The sequence below is a fragment of the Thamnophis elegans genome, unplaced genomic scaffold (assembly GCF_009769535.1).
Source record: "Thamnophis elegans isolate rThaEle1 unplaced genomic scaffold, rThaEle1.pri scaffold_92_arrow_ctg1, whole genome shotgun sequence".
Taxonomy (NCBI): domain Eukaryota; kingdom Metazoa; phylum Chordata; class Lepidosauria; order Squamata; family Colubridae; genus Thamnophis; species Thamnophis elegans.
In genome coordinates, this window is record NW_022473915.1 from 204,985 (window position 1) to 220,794 (window position 15,810).

General features: G+C 38.3%; 1 protein-coding gene across 1 annotated transcript; it reads left to right on the forward strand.

The window, feature by feature from the left end:
• Nucleotides 1-7,402: 7,402 nt before the first annotated feature.
• Nucleotides 7,403-13,238, forward strand: LOC116523679 (centrosomal protein of 126 kDa-like; the record flags this gene model as incomplete). Its single annotated transcript, XM_032238809.1, has 4 exons — nt 7,403-8,004; nt 11,280-11,399; nt 12,168-12,310; nt 13,157-13,238. Coding segments are annotated over exons 1-4 (593 nt in total), but the record flags the coding sequence as incomplete, so codon positions are not given.
• Between the last annotated feature and the right edge of the window lie 2,572 nt (nt 13,239-15,810).

A 15,810-nucleotide genomic window follows, 5' to 3' on the forward strand; every position in this document is an offset into this window, starting at 1 on the left:
TAATACCCCCCTTTCCGAGGTAAGAAGCTGTCTGTAAGTAATTCTGTCCTGTTTTTGTGCTGTATTCATATTTTCAATTGCGTGTCTAGGAATTGCCCACATGGGTATCTTGTCATTTAATTTATATTGATATTTCTTCCAGACCCGCAATAAAGCATTTCTTAAAATATGACTTTTAAAGGTCTTATCCAATTTTTTGTTGAATAACAGGTAAGCATGCCAACCAAATACCAGATCGTGTCCCTCAATGTTCAATATTCTATCATTGGTTAAATGAATCCAATCACTAATTACAGATAATGCCACTGCATCATAATATAGTTTTAAATTAGGTAGTTTCAATCCTCCTCTCTCACGTACATCTTGCATTATTTTCATCTTTACCCTCGGCTTCTTTCCTGCCCACACAAATTTGTTGATACCCTTCTGCCATTCTAAAAGGTTCGCATCTTTTTTAAGTATAGGTAACATTTGGAAGAGAAATAAAAATTTTGGTAAAATGTTCATTTTCACTGCCGCTATCCTACCCAGCAAAGATAAGTGCAATTTCTCCCATTTTTTCATCTCTGTCTGTATGCTATGCCAAAGTGGTTCATAATTATGCTTATATAATTTCCCATTTGAAGTTAAAATGTTAACTCCAAGATATTTGACTTTTTTAACTACCTCACATCCTAGCATCACTCCTAATTCTTCCTTTTGTTTAATATTCATATTTATAGCTAATATTTTGGTTTTTCCTAAGTTTATTTTAAAGCCCGACACTTGACCATATTGATTAATCATATTCATTAAAACCATACTGGATTCCTGCGGTTGTTCCAATATTATGACCAAATCATCCGCAAAAGCGCGGACTCTATATTCTTGCTGCCTAATCTTAATCCCTTTTAAACCATCCAAGCCCCGTATTTTATTCAACAATACTTCCAAAGTTATAATAAATAATAATGGGGACAAAGGACAGCCCTGTCTTGTACCTTTTCCAATTTGAAAAGAGTCTGTTAGACTTCCATTGACTATGATTTGTGCTGTTTGCTGTTGGTATATTGCTTTAATTGACTGTAAAAAATTATCTCCTATCTGCATTTTTTGCAGTATCTTCAACAGAAATTGCCAATTAACTCGATCAAAGGCCTTCTCAGCATCCAAAAATATAAACGCAGCAGGGATCTGGTTGTTCTTTCCCAAATATTCTAATGCATTAATAATTAATCTAACATTACTTTTCATCTGTCTCCCTTGTATAAAACCTGTTTGGTCCGTATGTATCAATTGTTGAATGACCAACATTAACCTATTTGCTAATATTTTAGTAAAAATTTTATAATCTACATTCAGTAATGAAATGGGTCTATAATTTTTGGGTTGAGTAATATCTTGATCTTCTTTGGGTATCAAAGATATAAACGCTGTCTTCCAAGATGGAGGGACTTTACCTTCCGTTTGAATCATATTAAATAATTCTCTAAGAGGTTCTACCATTTCTAACTGTAAGTTTTTGTAGTAAACCGCTGTCAAGCCATCTGTACCTGGTGCTTTCCCTGGCTTTAATTGCTTAATTACCTGTAGGATTTCCCCCGAGGTTATTGGTTGATTCAATTTTTGCCTGTGTTCTTCTCTAACTGAAGGTATTTTCTCCTTGTCTAAATATTTGTCTATGTCTAAACCATTAATTTTATCCCCTTTATACAGTTCTGTAAAAAATTCCCAGAAAGCCTTTTGAATCTCTTCCTGTTGGAACACCTCCTTCCCTCTGTAAATCAGTTTAGATATATTTCGAGTTTTCCTTTTTTTCCTAATCTGATAAGCTAACCATCTGCCAGGTTTGTTTGCATTACAAAAAGTATTGTGTTTTGCATATAATAAATTAGTAGCTACCTGGTCAGAGATCAACATGTCAAATTGAGATTTTAATATGTTAATAGCTTCCTTAACCTTTGTATCGTCTGGTTTCCTTGTTAACTCCAGCTCTTTTCTCTTAATTTCCTCTTCCAGTTCTGTTCGTTTTAACCCTTGCTTATTTCTATGTGTTTTATTTATATTCATCAAAACTCCTCTCATATTCGCTTTGCTTGCATCCCATACAAATTCCATAGATGTACCCTTATTCATATTCAAAACAAAATATTCAGATAATAATTTTTTACAATCATTAATATACTTTTCATATCTAAATAAGTTTTCATTCAATCTCCAAGACCTTCTTGCCTGCACTACCCTTCCCAACTCCATCCAAACTGGGTTATGGTCCGAAAGGACTCTAGCTGCAATCTTTGTTTTCTTGACCCTAGAAAGCAAATCATTAGTGGTTAGAATAAAATCAATCCTTGAAAGGGATTGATGCCTGTCCGAGAAGAAAGTGAAGTCATATTCCTCTGCATTTCTTTCTCGCCAGATATCTCTCAATTCAAAATCATCCATAATGTCAAAGAAAGATTTGGGTAACTTTGCTCGCATCTTGGTATTTAGGCGGGAAATCTTCTTATCTCTCTTAGTGTCTATCACTCCATTCCAGTCACCCAATAGTATACAGGAACTATAGTCCCACTGTACTAATTTAGCATGAAGATTTCTATAGAATCTATCTTGCTGTTGATTGGGAGCATAAATTCCCAAAAGTAATGTCTTTTTCCCTTCTAAGATTAAGTCTAAAGCAATATATCTTCCGAAGGGATCTGCTTCTATTAATTCAGCTTTCATATCTTTTCTTAAGTATACAACTATACCATTCTTCTTTTCCATAGCAGAAGCTGCAAAATGTTGACCAAGTTTTGAGTTGATCAAATATTTTTGATCAGTTGACTTGATATGAGTTTCTTGCAAACAAATTACATCGTTCTTAAACTGTTTAAGATAATGAAATATTTTCTTCGTCTTCTGTGGAGAGTTCAGTCCGTTGACATTCCATGTTAAAATCTTAGTTGTCATCTTTGGTTGGTTGAAGCATTTTTAGAGCTTCCTGCACGGCCTGTTTAACCTTAGGTCTAGCTCCTCCCACTGCTTCCAGATTTGTTGTTGTAGTTCCTTGATCGATGGCCGATGATTGTTGATGCTGTTGCTTCTTAGCTTGTTTCTCCATACGTCTAGTAGTCATGCGGCTAGGTCTTGGTTCCATAGCACCTTGCACTTCTAGAGAAGAGAGATGCTCCATCTTGTCTGGTGGTTGTATAGTTTGCTGTCTATCCTGTCCTTCTTGTGGTCTTTCTCTAGGTCCAGATGGTGCAGGGTGTCCGGCCTTCAATATATTATAATAAAAATCTCGGGCTTTCCATACAGAGTTGAGGCGGTACCTTTGCTTATCAAATGTAAATATGATGCCGAATGGTGCATCCCATCTATACTGTATCTGACGATTTCTGAGTTCTTCGACCAAAAAAGCGTAATCTCTTCTGGCTCTTAACATTTGAGGTGGTATCTCTTTCAAAACAGCCAGGTCTTGACCGCCAATTTGAAGCTTAGTGTTATAAGACGCTTGCAGTACCATATTTCTAAGCTCTCTTGTAGTAAAATATATAACTATGTCTCGAGGAAGCTGCTTCTGCTTTGCCAGCCAGGAGTTAACGCGGTAAGCTTTGTCAATTTGCCAGCCTTGGTTGGTCCCTGGTCTTCCCATCAGGCGGTCAAAAGCTTCCGATAGGATCTGTTTCAGGTTCTCCTGTTTCTCCTCACGCAGCCCCCTTACTCTTAATGCGAACTCCATTTGTCGGTACTGTATCATAATAATTTCTTTTTCAGCATTTTCCACTTTTTGTTCCACCACCTCTGTTTTCAATGTCAAGTTAGCATTGGCATCATTAAGAACCTCTAGAGTATCTTCCACTCCAGAAATATGTTCTGTTAATACAGTTACAAGACTCAGCATGTCATCTCTAATTTTATCAACCTTAGCCTCAAATTTCTCATACAACTCCTGTTTAAGTCCTTTTATTTCACTTTTAATTTCACTTTTAATTTCTTCTTTCATTTCTTTTATTTCCTCTTTTCTCTCCTCTCTATTATCTCTAAATTTATCTTCCATTTTAATTGTCTGTGCATTAAGAGCCTCGCTTAGATTACTCAGAAAAAATTCTTTCGTTAACACATCCCCAGCAGGGGGCGTAGGAAGCGGAGGCTGCAGCTTTGTGCCAGGCACTGAGGATGTGCCCCTGGAAGTAGAGGGTGACGACTTCAAGTTAATATTTGGTTTTGAGGCCATTTCAAAATTTGTCTGCCTGCAGTTAATAAAACTCTATTGCCTAAATAGCAGCTTTAAGTAAAGAGGCTTTTATTTTGAAGTTTAAGGCTTGGCAAAAGTTTCAATGAGTAAACATTGTAACGAGACCGTTCAACAGATTCATCACCATTTAACTTCCAAATAAGCAAAGTTAATGAAGGAGTAAAATTCTTCTATTGTGAAACCAAAACATATGATAAGCTATCTCTTTTGTTTTGAATTCTTTTGAAGTCTTGTGAAAATTAGCAAAGTGTGTTCGTTATTACCGGAGAAACCAGCCTGCTCGGCGCCATTTTAAAGGCCTCTGAGTAAATAATTTTTCGGAGGAGAAAAAGAGAAGAAGCTAAAATGTTGATAAGCAATTATTGTCCTCGCAGTAAACGGATTCAGCTTGTGATAAGATTAAATCAAACAAAACTTAGAGCAGAGTGGGAGAGACCTACTTTGTCCTGCACAAGGCAGTTTGAAGTTCCCAGCACGGACAGCCGTTCTGCCTTGGGCTAGCCCCCCTTTCCTTGCAAGCACAAAAGCTGCAAAAATCGAAGAGCATTTGCCAGCAAAACAGTTTCTTCTTTCCCTCTTGCCTGAAGGATAAGAAAACCTGATAAGACGTCAGATGGAAGATCCTCTAAACAGGTACGTAGCCAGGAATTCGGAGGCAGCTGATTTTTTGCTGCCTTCACCAGTAGGCTCCTCCCAGGAAGTCTGGAACGATGGTTTTAATGGTGGACAGGACCACATGGTTTGAGGTCCTGGGCAAAAAGTGCAGAGATGCTGAGAGTGCCTGGGATTTATGCCCTCTCTGGGTTGTGTTTTGAATCCCAAGTTTGATTGAGTCTTGCTGGGTGGTGTAATCTTCCCAGGTGCCATAGGGTGCGTTCTGTTGCTAGCTGGGTCCTATTGTCCTGGAGGCCATGTTTTTGTGTTGTAGATAAGCTAGGCCAGACCTTAATGGCCCATTAACAAAGGTGGGGGTGAGTTTCTGCCTCCCTTTTAGGGGAAATATTCTGCCCTTTTAATATTTCCTAAAATATTTAATTTTTCTAGGAGAGGGATGGGTGCTAACTTCCTACAGTATAAAACAGTATATAAAAGTTAAAATAAAAATAAGAGGAGGCAACAAATTAAAATTAGTTAAAAGGTGAAAACAAGAGCTGTGCTAGTAAATCTCACAATGTATTTCTCTTCTCTTCACAAAATGTGAAGAGTGGGAAATGAGCAGAGAAGGAAGAGAACAGAATATGCTTGTCTGGCCAGGACTCATCTTGATGGTATATTACAGTCTGCATTAGGAGAAGGCATATATTGCTTTGGAGATCACTGGGCTCCACAATGAACTGATTTATCTCAAGAGCCTGGGTTCACATAACACAGTATTAGGGGACTGGAGGCTAAAACATATGAACAGTTGCAGGAATTGGCCATGGCTAGTCTAATGAGGAGAAGGACCAGGGGAGACATGATAGCAATATTTGAGGGGCTACCACAGAGAGGAGGGTGTCGACCTACTTTCCAAAGCACCTGGAGGTCAGACAAGGAATAATGGATGGAAACTGATCAAGGAGAGATTCAACCTAGAAATAAGGAAGAACTTTCTGACGATGACAGCAATCAACCAATGGAACACCTTGCCCTCAGAAGTTGTTGAGCCAAGGTGGCGCAGTGGTTAAATGCAGCACTGCAGGCTACTGCTAGATCAGCAGGTCAGCGGTTCAAATCTCACCGGCTCAGGGTTTACTCAGCCTTCCATCCTTCCGAGGTGGGTAAAATGAGGACCCAGATTGTTGGGGGCAATATGCTGACTCTCTGTAAACCGCTTAGAGAGGCCTGAAAGGCCTATGAAGCGGTATATAAGTCTACTGCTATTGTTGGAGCTTCATCACTGGAGACTGTCAAGAAGAGATTGGACTGCCATTTGTCAGAAATGGTGTAGGGCAGTGGTAGTCAACCTGGTCCCTACCACCCACCAGTGGGTGTTCCAGCTTTCATGGTGGGCGGTACGGGTTTTGTCCGATATTGAAGCACTTTCCTTTTTAAAATTTAATTGACTTCCCTACTTTATAAATCACCATTAGTATGGAACCGGTGGACGGTTAGAAAATTTTACTACTAACAGAGATACTGTTGAAAGAAATGTCCTTCTGGGTTCAGCTCCAAGTGGGGAAGAAGACACTGGAGACATGGAGGCTGCTTGGAAAGATGGTTTATTGTTGGACAGGGCCACATGGCTTGAGCCCTGACCAGAAAAGATGACCACATGTTTCAGTGTTGATGGAGAAGAAGAGAAGGGCTGAGGAAGGGGCTTGCTAGGCTTTTTATACCCTGTTTAGTCCCACCTCTCTGTTTCCTGTTCCTGTATAAGAAATGTATTCTGACTGGTTATCAAACTCCCATGGTGCCATGCAGTGGGCTACTCTCTAGGCTGTGATGAGTTCTCAGATGCCTTGTGGTCAGTTGAGTAATATCCCTTCCTCCTACAGCTGCAGTGAGGAGAAGTCTTTATTATGTAAAGTGGGCTAGCCTGGCCATCTTAATGGCCCATTAGCTGGGGATGGGCAGAAAGCTATAGGCAACTATTCTGTCTTTTGAAACATGTTTCTTTTCACTTCCAGAGAAATATTCTGCCTTTTCAATATTTCCTAGGATATTTCGTTTTTCTGGGAGAGGGCTGGATGATAACTTCCCACAATACAAAATTGGTTGGTTGGTATAAAAAGGTTGACTACCCCTGGTGTAGGGTCTCCTGCTTGGGTGGTGGGGTTGGACTAGATGACCTACAAAGTCCCTACTCTGTTAATGTGTTAACAATTCAAACCATAACCGGCCACACAGGATGTGCTGACACAACAAATAAAGAATTCTGTTCTGTTCTGCTGTTCTGTTCTGTTCTGTTCTATTCTATATCCTATATTCTATCCCATCCAATCCTATGATCTTGGGGATGTGGCAAAGATTGTACTTTTGAAAAACAGTCATAAGTCAGTAAACTTTGAACGGTCACTAAATGAACTGTTCTAGGTCCAGGACTGGGTGTAGCCAAAACATTGCTGAATAGTGACTGACAGCCCTAAGGAGGAAAGACGGGGGGAGGGGGGAGGGAGGAGGGGACACGAGGGAGGGGTCAGAACGAAAAAGCGCGCCTTCTTCCATTCACCGCCCCTTCGGATGACGCAAGGAATACTGGGAGTTGGAATTCTCCCGTCCGGGGAGACAGATTGGCTTGGGAAAGTCCCTTCGGCTTCTCCCTCCCTCTCCGAAGCTCCTCCCCTTCAGCGCCGGCCTCGGTTGCCGTGGCGACGAAAGCGGCGTTGCCGGTTGCTAAGATGGTGGGCCGGCGGCCGCGCGGCTCCGGAGCCCGCTGAGGGGGCTTCTCTGGGTGCTTCCCAGGCGGCAAGTGGGGCTCGCGGGGACCCCGCTGCGGGCAGTCCGAGGAGCCCCGAACGCGAACGCCCGAACCCTGTCAGACCCACCGCGCGCCGGGGCGTATGACTGGGCCTGTGTAGGGCGGAGAAGAGGATGGCGGCGGAAGGCTAAGGGTGGATGGAGCTTGGCGGCGGCGGCGGTGGAGGCGGCAGCAGCGGCGCTTCCTACTACCCCACCTCCTGGAGGCCGGCAACCGCGGTGGCGGCAGAGCACAGCAGCCCGGCTTTGGGGAGGGCGCCCGAGGAAGTTGCTACTGCCGGAGCCGACCTCTCCGCGGCTGCTCCAAGCTGGAGGAAAGGCTTGTCGGAAAGTGCCCCGCCGCGGGGACTTGGCCGCCGGTCCTTGAACGCCTTCGTCCCTTGCACGTATCCTCCCAGGTAGCTTGGAAGGCAGCCGGGGGTTTCGGCTGGAAAACAGGCAGGCAGGCGGGCTGCATTGTAAGCTGAGAGAGGCGTGCTTTAAAATCGGGCTTTTGTTTCGAATTGATTTTAAAATCTCTGGACTGCAACTCCCAGAATTCCCTCCTGCTAGAGAAACGTGATTTGGATTCCAGTAGAAGGGAATGCAGCTAGTCGTTGACTTACAGCAGTTCGTTTAGCCACGATTCATACTTAACACTGAAAAAAGGGACTTGGGACCGTTTTTTAGAATTGAATTGAATTCTTTATTGGCCAAGTGTGATTGGACACACAAGGAATTTGTCTTTGGTGCATATGTTCTTAGGGTACATAAAAAGACAAGATACATTTGTCAAGAATCATAAGGTACAACACTTAATGATAGTCATAGGGCACAAATAAGCAATCAGGAAACAATATCAGTATAAATCGTAGGGATACAAGCAACCAAGTTACAGTCCTGCAGTCATAAGTGGGAGGAGATGGGTGATAAGAACGATGAGAAGACTAATGGTAATAGTAATGCAGCCTTAGTGAATGGTTTGACAGTGGTGAGGGAATTATTTGTTTAGCAGAGTTCGGGAAATAACTGTTCTTGTGTCTAGTTGTCTTGGTATACAGTCCTCTATAGCGTTATTCTGAGGATAGGAGTTGAAACAATGTGCGGGGTCTGTAAATATTTTCACGACCCTCTTTTTGACTTGTGCAGTATACAGGTCCTCAATGGAAGACAAATTGGTAGTAAATGTTTTTTCTGCAGTTCTGATTATCCTCTGAAGTCTGTCTTGTTGAGTGCAGAACCAAACCAGACAGTTTTAGGGATGCAGATGACAGACTCAATAATTCCTCTGTAGAACTGTAGCAACAGCTCCTTGGACAGTTTGAGCTTCCTGAGTTGGCGCAGAAAGAACATTCTTTGTTGCGCTTTTTTGATGATGTTTTTGATGTTAGGTGTCTATTTTAGGTCTTGAGATATGATAGAACCTAGAAATTTGAAGGTCTCTACTGTTGATACTGTGTTGTCTAGTATTGTAAGTATTTCACACTTATGACTGATGCAGCATCCCCATGGTCATGTGATTTACATTTTGATTTTACATTTATGATGGTTGCACTGTCCCAGGATTCACTTGAACAGCCAGGTTTACTAATTTAACAACTGCAATGATTCACTTAACAAATATGGCAAGGAAAGTTGTAAAAACGGGGCAAAACTCACAATAAATTTCTCACTTAGCAACATAAATTTGGGCTCTATTGTGGTTGTAACTTGAGGACTATCTGTAGTTGGAGTTCAGGATTGAACTGTTATTGTTTCTTAAATAGGCTTATGTTTACGGTATCTTTTCTGCAAGAAAACAACAAGTCCAGAGAGCATTAAGAAGCCACTATTGTTTGGATTCGTAGAGACACATTTTAAGGCAAACCCTGTTGTTTCCAAGGGTGCTGTTGTATTCAGAAAGGCATTCAAGAGTTAGGGGGCATAGAGATGGTATTTGTATTTATTTGAAGTTTGTACCCAACAGGTGATTGGATGGGGAAAGAATATGCTTTCATGGGTTGGAAACAGAATAAGGAACTAGAAGCAGGGAGGTCAAATTGAAAGAATGTTTAAAACAATTTGCGAACAACTTAAATTGTCTAGAAAGGATACGAAGTTATGAGTAGTATTTCTAGTTATCATTCCATGCTTTTCAGCGTTTGAATTTAAGGAATAAGGAATTGCAAAGAGATTTAACAGGATTTTTGTAAATTTAAGGCGCAGGACTGAAAATAGAAGATACAATTCACCATAGTAGCCAAGTAGGAAATGGATCTCAGAATTATAGGTTGTCAATTAAAAAGTTAAATATCTTTTGTAAAAGTTAAATGTCATGATTTGATTCATTAGGAAGGGAATTGAAACTCAAACTGCCAGGGTGGTCTAACATAAATCTGTAGTGCTACTGTACTTGGATGTAGCTCTGGTCATCATTTCTGAAAAAATACTGTTCAGCTACAAAAAGGCATATAAAGAAAGATTAAAGCACCTGGAACCTGTTAACTTGTGGCTAAGATATGTAAGGAAATATATTACAGATATATACAGTCATGCATGGTATTGAAAAAGTGGATTGCTTTTCTTCCTTTTTCACAACTATAGTTTAGGGTTAGCATGTTGTGCAAATAATAGTTGTCTACTGACTGAAGTTTAAAAGGTTACTATATACATTTGATTAATGTGAGATAGGAGTTGACGTGGAAAAGGAAGTTTTATACTTTATGAATAGAATGGCCACTTTCAGGATTTGCATGCATGCATAAGTCTATGTATACTGTTGATGAAGATTTTATGTAAATAGAATAATTTCAGTATTCATTTTTAATTCATGCAAAACGTGCAGATTGCTTCAGAAAACTAAAATGGGCTTGAACCCTCTGTTAAGTGGACACTCCATTGCAAATACTGATTTTACAGTAATGCATTATGGTAGAAGAAAGATAATCCTTAAAATTGAGAGGCAGTTTGGTTTAGTGGTTAAGGCATCATACTAGAAACTGGGAGACCATGAGTTCCAACTCTGCCTTAGGCACAAAACCAGTTAGTAGCCTTGTCATTCAAAATGTATGTAGTATACACATTTACTGTAAACTGAGCTTGGAATAATATTTCATTTTTTTAGATTGACTATTAGAAAAAGAGCAGGAACCAGAGTAGGGAATAGTAGTCAATTCTCACAGATTTTTAACTATGTTTCTGAACTCATGTATAAGTGACACAGAGCAAAATAAGAGTGGGTAGACCAGGTTTGCTGCTACTTAATTATTCAGTAGTTAATTTTAAAAAAAAGATTGTGAAGATTTACAAAAGAATCTCTTTAGTCTGGTTGTAAAGAACCATACTGAAGCAATCAGAAATTTGTTTCCTGTATACATTAATAGGCTTTGACAGAGATTTATGAACTGTGTAGATAGTGCAAATGGTTGTTTAGTATAAACACTGTAGGAAAACTAATTCTATACGTGTAAATATCTGAAAACAAATAGTTAAGGTTTGAAAGCCAAATTAAAATCTGGTTCATCATTTGAAGTGAAATTGAAGAATAAATGCCAATAAAATGCTTCATTGCTAAGCAGTAGAATGTAAAGAGGTTAGACAAATTCATAGAGAACAGGGCTTCTCTAGACTGTAATTGTTCTCAAAACTAGAAGCTTATACTCTATTTTAGGATTTTTGCTAAGTTTCTTAATCTCGTAATCAGAAATCTAAAGGTTCTTCTTGAAAGAGATTTATCAAAAGAGCGTCATGAGTTGCTGAAAGATCAAAGATTGTTTCGTAATCGAGCAAGAAAACATTCTATAGAAACAAATAAAAGAAGGAGGTATGTAAATAACGGGCTTGCTTTTTTTTAAAAACAGTAATGCAGATTAACTGTTCTCTGTGTATGTTGACTTTCCAGTGTGGTATATGACAGAGCAAGTAGCAGCTTCTCACAGTTCAGTTCCTTTATAAGAAAAGAAGTGTTTTGGATCTTTATTAGGTTTTGTTTGAGTAGCTCTATTTTAAATCAATAAAACTTTTACATCGATACTGTAATGAGAGTTACTGAACAGTGATCTTTTGAAATATTTATATCATGACAATGTATTTTGTTATTTAATTTATATTATTTATATAGCCGCCCATTTCACAAGGGTGACGTAAGGTGGTATACAATCATTAAAAACACAAAAATTAATTGTTAGTATATTTATTTTTATGATTGCAAGGTGCAACATGCCTCATAAGGGCTTTTTCAGAACTATTTTCTATGGTAATGGCCCTAGTTTATTCAAAATAATTTGCAGGATAAAAAAAATCAGAAGGCGTATATCTGTTACTTCTGGAATGTTCATTTTCAACCACTCTACAGATACTGCTAAACAAATTACTGTGGTGGGACATATCATGCCTTCAGATAATCAGAATTTTCAAGATTTAGAGTCTGTTTTGTAAATAATGTTAATTGTCTTTAGACCTTATATTACTGTCTTATATTTTTCCCAAAAGATAAATATAAAATTGAAGAAATAGTTTTTTTAATGAAATGGACTCTAAATGACACACTTAAATGTAGTTATTATTATTAAAAGCTATAGTTTTTAAATAGACAACTTGAAGAAAAATGGAAAGAGAGTGAAGAAAAAGAACAAAAATTTAGAGAACAAATATTGCTGCAGAGGAAACTGAAACATCAGGAAGCAACTGAAAAATTCCAGCGCAGCCATATTTCATCTTCACAGCGCAAAAAAGGTGGGTAAATTAATTGTACAGTTTAAATATTATTTATAATTTAGCTTGATGTTAGTTAATGGAGATATTGTTGTTATTTTGTGCCTTCAAGTCAGTGTTAACTCCTGGTGACTCCTGGGTTAGTGCCTGCAGTTTTGTTGGTAAGATTTTGAAGTTGTTTCCCATTGCCTCCTTCCAAGGGCTGAGAGTACGATTGACTAAAGGTCACATAGCCACCTTCGGGGCCAAGGCAGAACTAGAATTCATGGTCTCCCGTTTTTAGCCTGATGCTTTAATCGCTACATAAAGCTTGTTCTGCCAGAAGAATATTAATCAGTCAAATAAATTCCTGGTCTTGGAGAATTCCATAGAATGTGTTTGAGATGTACACAGAGATGAAAAACAGCAGTGAAATTATGTAATATTAGAGGGTAATTATGGTAGCTTGCTGCATAAAAGCTTTTCAGGTTTTCAAAATAAGATCATTTGCTGACCTGAACTGTACCTGTGGTCATTCCAGTTAACTAAAATGAGGGGTTCTTGCTGCTCTCTGAGTTTGCTTGTTTTCTTGCAGACATTTCATTACCCTAACTAGGTAACATCAGCAGTACTAGTAAAGGAGTGTTGTTTGCTGTCAGTTTATAAAGTTCCTGATTTCAGAATGGTTTTCTGGAGTGTGGTTTTTGCATGGTCTGCATTTGGATGTATTTTAATAGGATCTTTGGGCAGCAGAATGTTATAGCTGTTGGGTTTTTATTGATTGATTGATTGATTGACGGTCCAAAGACTAGTGCATGGAAACACACTATCCATATTGTATTAAGACTCTGATATTTAACCAAATGTTTTGCCTGTTTTTCACTATAGTACAGAGAAAGCCAGAAAATAAATTGGATGAAGCCCAGAAATTTCAGGTTTCAGGATTATCATCATCTAGAGTCATTGGAAGGTAAATTATTTTACTTAATTCAGAAATAAGGTCAATGAGACAGCAAATGATGATGATGAAATAGTAGTTGCACAAAATATCTGACATAAATTAGCTAATGTTCTGAAACTATAGTACTTTGTGAAGAAAGTATAATAAAGAGGATTGCTAATATGATATTTCACTGTGGTTATTCTTATGCTTACAATTAGATTTTGAATCTCTTAGCTTCTTTGCTTTAGGTATTTGTTATGTAGACCTCTGAAATACCACAGATATTGCCAAAATTCATTTCTTTAAAGTTTTAGTTATTATACTGGCTGTACTCACAGATTCTTCTGGGGAACTTGATACTATTTATCAAATTCTCTTAATTTCATAAGAAGGTATTATCTTCAGCTCTGAATAAACCCCTGTGTTCTGAATGTTCTTATTTGTCCTGTTTTATTCTTTGATCCTTACTAGTGTTATACATACTAAGTTCTTCATTTCAGATATAACATTGAGTTTATATTTATTTTTAGCTTGTCTCTTCATTTTTTTATAATGTCCATACAAACCACAAGATTCGGTTTCATTAAGATCTAGCTTTGACATGAATAGTCTAGCTCATGTCAAATCACAGGCCATTTAATCAGGGCTGAATACAAAAAAAGGCTCAGAAACTTGAAATTCTGTTCCTCCCATTATATAGCATGTAAACTTGTCAAATGGCTTTGGATTTTAATTTGAAAAAGAATAGAATAAAATGTATTGCTATACCAGAATTTGCTGGGGATAAATCCATCAGGATTTCAGATGCAAAAGTACGAGGATTTTGATATCAAAATTATTAAAAATGTATATAACTCGAGATAGGTAGATAGATAATGGGCACAGTACTTGCAGGCACAGCCCTCCCTTTTGTGGGAGTGAATTTTACAAATAGGTGCAAATGATTGTATGAGATTTTTTTATATATTGATTGGATAAATATAACTAGCTTCTTGGTGATCAATTTATATAAAAATGGCAGTCATTGTAGAGCTATGAAATGTGGATCAATGTGCATGAGTTTTTGAAAGAAGTTAATAAAACCTAGTGATGATAAGGAGTAGTTTATTTCAGCATTCACACTCTGGTTTGTGTAGGTATTGTAGAAAATGGAGTACAATGGCAAAGTTGTGTAATGAAATCATGAGCTTGCATTAGGTATGATCTTGGCAAACTTCATCAGGCTGATTGAATGGTCATTTACCATCATTTTTCAGTGATAATTGTGGCACAGGAAATAAATATCACTTAGCCTCATATTTTTGTCATTCTGTGTCTTTCATATTGACCATTCCAAGTCTCTGTTTCTTATGTTTCTGAGAAGTTCAGTCTGACTTGTTATGCCATTCTTCCCCATTATCACTTGACTTCTCTGTTCTTGTTAAAATAAAACTTTGCTCTGCAAGAGGCCAGGAAGAAAAAGAAAACCCAGTGATCTCTGTAGGAAATCTCTCCCATGCCTGGCCCATTTCCTACCCAACCCTCCCCAGTGGAAAGATTGGAGAACAAGGTTGTTTGTACATTTCTTTCAATGTATATGTCCTATTGTGTGTCTGCTTACTCTTTTCTAATCACTTTTCTCCAAACTCTTCACTCTACAAGGGGGAGAAAAAACAACAGGTGAGGTATAGGACAATAGAACTATAACGGTGATCATGTGGCGCAGTGGTTAGGGTGCAGTACTGCAGCCACTTCAGCTGACTGCTAGCTGCAGTTCGGCAGTTCAAATCTCACCGGCTCAGGTTGACTCAGCCTTCCATCTTTCCGAGGTGGGTGAAATGAGGACCCAGACTGTAGGGGCAATATGCTGACTGTGGTAAACCGCTTAGAGAGGGCTGAAAGCCCTATGAAGTGGTATATAAGTCTAACTGCTATTGCTATGTGACTGTGGGATGCTGTGAAGTTCATAAATGTGGGCAATTGTAACGTCATCAGAACTTCCAAACAGCCATTGAATGAGGCAATTAGTAAGTGAGGTTACCTGTGTCAAGTGCGTACTACTATTCTTAATTACAAAGTATATGAAAGTTATGTTCCAGGTACCAGAGCATAAGAAAATAGAACAAAAAGGAAACTATGTAGAAATGGACATGTAGGGGAAAATGCCACTATGTGGATTTAGGAACACAGTGTTGTACTTATTTTCTGTTATAAATTATTTATTCAAAATACATTTCACATTAAAAGAATAAATAGTTTTTTAAATAGATTTTTAGTTGTGTCTGGACAGGGGCTTAATCTGTTTTGTTAGGCTGGTGAAGTACCATCCTCAAATTGAGATACAAGTTATGCATTATTACAGAGGAAGAGGAAAAGATAATAACTACTGAAAAGAAAATAACTAGGAAACAATGGGTTTTTTTCTATTATTTTATGTAGGTGTTTTTCTTTTTTAAAAGAGGGTCAAACTGATATGTTAAAAATACCACAACATCAGAAAATAACAGTGGTTATAAACTGTTTTTTGACATTTAAAATGCTACATTAAATGAGTAAATAGTATTCAGTTAAGTATCTAAACATTTAATTCCATGCATTAACAGAAGGCAGAAAAAATAAA